This window comes from Elephantulus edwardii, unplaced genomic scaffold, assembly GCF_000299155.1.
Source record: "Elephantulus edwardii isolate Elephantulus edwardi_28Jun2011 unplaced genomic scaffold, EleEdw1.0 scaffold00329, whole genome shotgun sequence".
In the NCBI taxonomy this organism is placed as follows: Eukaryota; Metazoa; Chordata; class Mammalia; order Macroscelidea; family Macroscelididae; genus Elephantulus; species Elephantulus edwardii.
The window spans coordinates 1,744,004-1,752,436 of NW_006400079.1; the positions used below are offsets into that span (position 1 = coordinate 1,744,004).

An 8,433-nucleotide genomic window follows, 5' to 3' on the forward strand; every position below is an offset into this window, starting at 1 on the left:
CTCTCCTCTCCTCTCCTCTCCTCTTTTTGTTTTCTCTTTTAAATTTATTTTTCTACTCTCTTTTTCTCTTTAACTTTTCTCATTACCCTTGCATCTTACCTCCTACACACCCCACTTTTCTTTTCTATTCTGACTTTCTCAAGGATAAAACTCAGACTCCAGAAAGAAGGCTGGTGAGACTAAAGAAACTAATAATCATAGGGGAGATGTGGTATGCAGGTTATGTTATGAGAATTGTAATCAAAACCATAAAACAAAAAGTATATGCATGGCTAGATGAGTGAGGCTGAATATGTTTCATGTTGTTGCATATTGTAAAGTTGGAACCGACCCATAGTAGACTCTCCAGAGAGTTTTCAGAGACAGTTAATCACATGGGAAGAGATTTCCCATTCTTCTCCCGCAGAGCAGCTGATGACCTCGAACCTCATACCTGCAGGACTGCAGTGCAGCTTCTTGCCACTAGGCCACCAGAGCTCCCTGAATATGTTTGATAGGTGTCTCCAAACTAAAGAAGGGTGGGGGCGGGAGGGGAGTGGAGTCTGGAGATCTGCTTCTGAAAATCAACCAGTGAAAACCTTTTGCCTCACAATTATCTTGTCTGCAACCCATCATGGAGACCCAAGGCCTGAGCGCTGTTTGGTTCCGTGCGCACTGGCTAGCCAGCAGAGGCAGGTGTGCCGTTCAGCATCTATTACAGCATCTAATTTCTCATAATTATTTGAGAAACATTACAAGATCTGGATTTAAACGCTACAGAGTCCACCTCAGTCCACTTCGGCTGCTTTTCCTTGATGACTCCAACTTCCTACGCAACATGGCCCCATGTGTGGACTGATTCTGGTGTCCACTGGACCCAGCTCCACCACCTATAACACTGTGATCCTGGGAAGGTTACTTAGTCTATCTGTGTCTCATTTTTGAGATTTATCTCATAAGCACAGGAAATTTCACCTTGCGTAGTTCTTGTGTGATATAGAAGCAGTAACAATTGCAAAGTATGTGTCACGGCTACATGTTTTCCGTGTTTGTACCCATTCTTTCTTTATCCCCCAGCTCTTAGTATTTAAAAGCTTCTTTGCAAGGGTAGGATCACTGCACTCTTACAAAGGTCAGAAGATGTGATAACTAAAGAAAAGGAAGATTATTCTCTCCCATAGTATACTTGTTTAGATGAAAGAATATAAGCATTCTCCCAAAGCACTAACATCCAGCATTTGGTAAACCCTAATTCCTCCTACAGCAACATAGTGAGAGAATGAAAAGCTTCTGGTATCTTGTTTTTGGTGTTTTGCCAGGTAGCTGACTTCTTTTTAACCTAGGAATGTGGACCCAGTTATATTTGGTTGTTTACTGTGGGTAAGCTGCTTAGCAACAGGAACTGGATGTTACTTTTATATTTCTAAGACTTATGATGGAACCTGGAACTTCTTAAATGCTCAAATAAATGTATGTTGAAAAAATTTTTTTGTGAATTCAATTGTATTACAGCTATTTTATACCCAAACAGAATAATTCTGTTGTGTAGTATTTGCTGGGGCTAGATTTAGCTGGCAAGGCATGGTAACCACACTGTATACACTTACTCTTAAGGAATAACCTCAAAGGAGATGGATTAACCCAGTGACGTTAGCAGTGGGCTCACACATCAGAGGTGAGGAGGACAGCGTAGGTTAGGGCAAGGTTTCAGTTTGTTGTTTATAAGGTCACTATGAGCCGTAGTTGATTCAGTGACACTGTACAACTTATGGGAGCAGGAAACTGTCTGCATTTGCTTAGATTTAGTGTGATCATCTGCTTTTCATACCCTTACTTCCTCTTCACTTTTGTTGTCTCTTGTCTTTTTCCTTCTAGACTGTAAATTATATGAGGACAGAGTTACAACTTCTTTTGGTGTCACTGGACCTAGTTTTTTTGTGCGTCTGTAACACCAATAGTCACTATATATATAGTTATATTAGTATATGTTGTTGTTGTCAAGTTCCATCACATCATAGGGAGCTTGTAGGGACCCTATGAATGAAAGACCTGGACACTTGAGTAACTTTCATCCTTTCTCCAGGTTCATAGGGTTTCTAGAGGCAAGCTATTTCAGAAGTGAATGCCACTCCTGCTTCCAAGCTTGTTTTAATCAGGTAGCCCCACCAAACACTGTCCACCATAAGCAACCATTATCACATTTTACACATCAGTGTCACAGTGTTCAGCATCACAGCAACCACGAGTTACTTCTGTACAGCAAGTGGACAGACCAGGGCTATATGACCCATTAGTAAATATTTGTTCAATAAATTAATATGTTGATCTCTCAAGAGTACTGAAGAGCATCAGGCTGGAGACTAAGGTGTGCCTGACAAGGGCTATTGTCTTCGTAATTAAGTGCTATACATCAGAGAGTTAGACAGTGACTAGGGATGATAGAAAGAGAATTGATGCCTTTGAGCTGTGATGCTGGAGAAGAGTATTGAATACACTATGGACTGCTAGGAGAACAAATAGGTTTGTCCTGGAGGTGGTGAAACCAGGAAATCCTTGGAGGCAAGGATTCTGAAGCTATGGCAACGAGGGACTGGTCCTTGGAGAGGGATGTCATGCTTAGAAGAGTGGAGGGACAGTGCAGGAGAGGAAGACCCTTGATGAGATGGATTGATTCTGTGAGTGGAGTGGTGGGAGTGAGTGTGTCGGAGACGGTGAGGTTGGCATAGGATAGAGCAGCATTTAGGGCTTGAACATAGGGTCATTATGAGTCGCAAGCAACTCAACAGCACATAAGAACAACAACAACAACAAATTAATATGTGCCAAAGATAATTTGAAATGACGTTATTATCTTTGGATTTTTACCTGGTTTGGGAAATGAAGCTTCTTAGCTTTGTTTTGTCCTCTTCTGTTCTGATTTACATCTATCTTCTTTGGAACTTGGTTCTGTTGAGCCCACCTATGGATTTTGATGTTTTTACTTTAGTCTTTATAAATACTACATGATTTGTGGAGAAGAATTTAGCCTTAAGAATTAAATAGGCCTAGATGAAAATTCTACATCTATAGCTTATTGATCAATTGGACAAGGTATGTAAGCTCCCTGACATGTAAAGCTACATAATAGTGCCACCTCCCTGGAAAAGCTATTCTGAGAACCGAGAGGGCTGATGCATGGAAAGCAGTCACTCTCTGAGAACTGGTTGGGTTGATGCATGCAAAACAGTCACTCACGGGAGAAGTACAATAAGTAGTAGGTGTTTTTACTATCATTATTACCATTGTCTTTCTTCATTCTTTTCCTATTTACCCTGAATACATATTTTATGTTTCCCTCCATCAGAAATGTATTTTGTAATCCGAGCTGTCCTTTAGAAGCCATTAGACTTCTGAGAATTGATGGGGGGGATGAAAATTGTGAACTATCAAAACTTCTTATCTTTGAGTATCTTCTCTCATACTATCTGATATTGATAAAACCTTTAGTAAGAAGAACTATCATTTACTCTATTAAAATAATACAAGGATAAATGTGAGTTTTCAGCAGAATTCATAAAGTAAGGCAAATATTTAGAGAGTTAAATGACATGTGAAGAATCTAAGAACTTACCATATATTTTAATTTTTTAATGACCTTCAAATGCATGTCTCTCCATTTAACCATAAATTCTAAAAGTTTGTTCTCACAACAGGCCTATTAGCCCCAGTGTATTTAAGTACTATTTCACCAGTGTTTTTTCTTGAAATAATTGAGTTTTCTGGGATAAACAATTCCGTTCAATATTTTTCATCTCTCTCGAATATAAATGTATTTGATTCCTATAAATCTAAGTGAGGTCAGTCAGGAAATTATACATATTTGTTTTCCACTGGGTATATGAGCTATTAAGTCATGTTGAATTTCAAATAGATTATGTTTGCTATTTGGCAAGATAATTTGAGAGATTGAGAGCAATATATTTGAATTCATAAAAGTGGAAAACAACTAGAAAGCAGCATTGAAGAAAATAGTCATTTAAACAAATATCTCAAGTGAAATATTCTGTAGTAATTCAAATCCACTTTATATATAAAGTATATCATTCTATATTCTGTTCATTTTCATCGTTCAGTGTGTGTGTGTATTTATCTCATTTAAGTATATTATTTATATCATGAAACATTTTCATTTCAACTGCCAGTAATAAGTGCATATATACCCATTTTGTCTTCCTTCCAGCTTTAAATATGTGGATGCTTTCTTGGCTTTGTGCCATTTTAATTATACTGGTTATTGCTGATATGGATGCAATTGCAAAGACCACACCTTATACCAAGTTAACAAAGAAATTTGAGGGAAAAGAGATGGTGAAGGATCTAAAGCCATCCAGAGGCCCACCTCTGAAAGAAGAAGACACCCCTGTCACCGAACTCGCTGAAATGTCAGAACCAACCGTGGAACCATCCCCAGAGTCTGCCTCTGACACCGCCACCATCTTCCCTTTTGAAAATTTCACACTTGACACAACTGATTTCTTCGTGAATTGTTGTGACTGTTGTTCACTCCTACCAGGACAGAAAGGAGAACCTGGAGAACCTGGAAAGCTAGGTATTTGAAGATATAATGTTATTCCTCATCTGTACGTCTTTAGGATTGATGTGTGGCTTAGAGGGTAAAATCTCTAGGGATTTTTACATTGTCAAGTAAATGACAGGCCTAGATGTAGCACTGTGAAAGCCAGTGGGGGCCATTCTGTCCAGTAGGGTAACCACTAGCTACACACATTTTGTAGACGTTCAATTGGCTGCTGTATGAAAGGTGAGAGGTAAAAACCAATCAAGTGTTTTATGAAAGAAAGATGTGACAGTCTGCTTTCATAAAAAGCTGTAGTCTTGGAAAACCTATTTGGGACTTCTACACTGTCATTTATGGTGACAATTACTAGGATTCAGAATCAACTTGATGGTAATTTTTTTTTTTTACTTAGCCACTTTTGTGACTATTGATATTAAGATTTATAAAGATTGAAAACTTATTTTCTCTAAAATTCTTGCGACATTCCAAGTGTTCAATAGCCACCTGCACCCATGACGACTATATATCAGGTAGCACAAGTATACAGCATTCTTTCTGTTGCAGAAAGTTCCACTGCATAGTGCTGGGTACAGCAAGCGTGGAGGCTGCTAGTCTCAGAGCTGGGGCTGTGCAGTTCTTAAAGCTCTGCGTATTTACTACAACTACAGTCTTTTTACAAATAGCTGATTTTAAGAGGGTAAGTGAAAAATTGTGTTCTCTAATAAGAATTTGTGTTGACTGATGGATATTTGAAGTCCTATTTGTAGTTGGGATTAGGAAGGAAATGCCTGTGAGGTGGAGAATATAGACTTCCATTTGCTCCTCATTGAAATTCTGAAGCAACACTGTATTCTTGCCCTGCAAATTTCTCCATTAAAAGGCATGGTTATGCATGTCAAAATGTAAAATATCTTTAATATATACAAAATGAATGTACTCTCAGCTTTACTGTAATATATTTCAGCTTTTACATGGTGCAGGGGTTTCAAGGTAAAATAAAGATCAGGATTCTGACTGCAAATTCACTCCTTCCTGAAAATAGAATCTATGGAACTATAAAATCTATTTTTCTTTATCCCTCTTGAAAAAACATAAGAATTGTAAAAGCAATGATTCTATATCCTCATTAAGCTTTTCGCTCATTCTGTCACATCGTATGGGCCTTTAAGGACATGTGCTAAAATTCATCTAGACTTGGATTGAAAGATGAAAGTGCTGGGTAGTGGTCCTGTGCACCAATGCTTTCAGGGAGGAATTCAGAGCCTTATTGGAAATGCTAATGAGCTCAAGAAAACTACAGTTACCAGAACTTCCTTTGTTGTTGTTAAGTGCAGTCGAGTCATAGGTGACTCATAGAGACCTTATGAACAAAATACCTGAACACTTACATAACTTTCATCCTTTCTCCAGGTTCATAGGGTTTCTGGAGGCAAGCTGTTTTGGAAGTGGATGCCACTCCTGCTTCCAAACTTGTTTTAATTGTGTAGCTCCACCAAACACTGTCCACCATGGGTAACAATTCTTGCATTTGACACATCGGTGTCTCAGAGTCTGCCAGCATTTGTGGATGCTGTAATTTTAAAGTACTGACATGTTTGGCCATGCCTACAGGCTGAGGTGCAGTGCATTGTGAATCTCGGTTCAAGCTGGACCTTAGGATGGCTTCTTGTGTCTTGAGGAAGGACACATACGGAACACTTGGGGCTCTTACGGCTTTCTTTTCATCCCAAGTGAGGGTCAGCAGAGGGAATTGGGGGCCTCTGGCCCAGAGTGTGCCAGCATTTGGGCGTGCTGGAATTTTAAAACACTGTAGGGCTTGAGGGCCAAATGTTCATTGATTGTGGATGAACACTCTTTCAAGTGGTACAGCAGAGGTCTGTTTATTGGTCTACTGAAATAACATAGAGTTGCTGCAATGACAGACAACTGGGCGATAGGTGTGTCAAACACCATGATTAGTTACCCATTGTGGGCAGTTTTTATTGGAGCTCCCAGATTTATTCAGGTTTGGAAGCAGGACTGGCACCCACTTCCTAAACTACATGCCTATGGAAAGTCTAAAAACCTGGAGAAATGATAATTGATACTTACAGAAAGGCTTCAGGCCTTTGTTCATCTTCTGCTCATATATGTATCTTTCTCTTATGTGTACATGGTGCACAAATCATTAAACAAGTTAGACGCTAAGAGGAAACATATGTCATCAGAATAGAAGGAGATTGAAGAAGCACCAGAAGCCTTCCAGATGGGCGTTTTTGGGTGGTGAGAGCCAATGAATAAGCATGATAATGGAGGAATTTGGAATGAAGGAGCTTATGGAGTTTGAACCATGCTCTGGTTCTTAAATTCAGTACGGTTCTTGGGACTGTTTTTGGTTTTTGTCATTCTAGGTCAGATAGCCCTGGTCTGTCCATTTGCTGTACAGAGGTAACTCATGGTTGTTGTGATGCTAAATACTGTGACCCTGATGTGCCAATTGAAATAATGGTTACCCATGGTGGACAGTGTTTGGTGGAACTCCTCAATTAAAACAAGTTTGGAAGCAGGAGTGGCAACCACTTCCCAAAGAGCTTGCCTCCGGAAACCCTATGAACCTGGAGAACTTCCCTTAGAGGGCTCTATAACTAGTTGGAAGTTTGAAATGGGAGGGAAAATGACAAAGTTATGTCCAAAAAGCACAGCTGGTTGTTGAACTGCCTTCTCAACATGTTCTGTAACACGAGGACTTTGGTTTTAGTCAGTGATAAATTAAGCTGAGCTGTTCTCAGAAATCTGTATCTCTTCTAAATTAATGTGAGAAATATTATAAAGGGAGTTAGAGTTAGTAGCCTGTCTGGGGCACTCATTCCTTTTAGTCTGGTTCTGTTGAAGCATACAGTGCTTAAGAACCCAGGTTGCAAGTCTATCACAGTCCTGACCTACAGAAGCTTTGTTGCTTTTCCAAAGCTCAATTTCAGAATAGCTAAATGGAATGTGAATGAAAGCAATTTCATGAAGTCACCAAGAGAAGTGAGCTAGTTCATGTAAGGATTCAAAACAATACCTGATAGGGAGTAAATGCTCAGTACCTACCTTTACTTTTACAAGGAGTTTTGGTGGGTGTCTAGTTCCTTCATATGCAATATTCTGATCTGTATATGAAAAGATCTTCTTCTGAGGTCTATAGAGCTATCTTCCTTTTAGTTTTGCTGATATTTGAAAAAAATAATGTGAGCTTTTAGTTTTTAAATGACATATTCAGTACAATTTAAAAATTAAACAAATTTGAAAGAGAACAAGAAACCTACTAAATTACAACTCTTCATTTTGTCTTCGCTGTCTTTCAGTCTCTGGATATACACATGAATATATACACATGTATTACCCATGGCTACATACAAGTTTTGTGGGTTTTTAAATTTTTTTTTTTTTATTTTTGTGTGAATGTACCGTCAAATCAGATCTGACTGGTACAGGAGGAGATTGTCCCTCCTTTTCCGGGCAGAGCATCTGCAGCTCCTTGCCACTATGCCACCAGAGCTCCCCACAAGTTTAGAGTGAATGAGACTGCTTTAAAGTATGCAGGTATATCTAATAGTTGGCAAAGGAACATTTTCATTTATCAATCCATCTTTAGTTCCTCTCTTTAGTTAACTTAAAAAAACAGCTACCTACTATGTGCCAAGGCCCTGAGTGGCACAAAGAGTGAATGTGTTTGGTGCCTAACTGGAAGGTTGGAGATTTTGAGTAGCTGTAAGTCTTAGATGAGAATTGTTGAGATCCACTCTCCCAATAAATCATCTGTTGAAAACTCTGTGGAGAACGGTTTACTCTGACACACTTGGATTCACCGTGAGTAGGGATTGCCTCAAGGCAGCTTTCTGGGTCTTAGCACTCTATGAACTGTTTGACATTTAATC

At 39.1% G+C, this 8,433-nt stretch overlaps 1 protein-coding gene across 1 annotated transcript in view; it reads left to right on the top strand.

Annotated features, from left to right (window-relative positions):
* Nucleotides 1–4,206: 4,206 nt before the first annotated feature.
* Nucleotides 4,207–8,433, top strand: part of OTOL1 (otolin 1) — a 15,706-nt gene continuing 11,479 nt past the window's right edge. Inside the window, exon 1 of the mRNA XM_006901548.1 lies at nucleotides 4,207–4,567. Coding sequence (XP_006901610.1) covers nucleotides 4,207–4,567 — 361 coding nt within the window. The remainder of the gene's footprint in view (nucleotides 4,568–8,433) is intronic.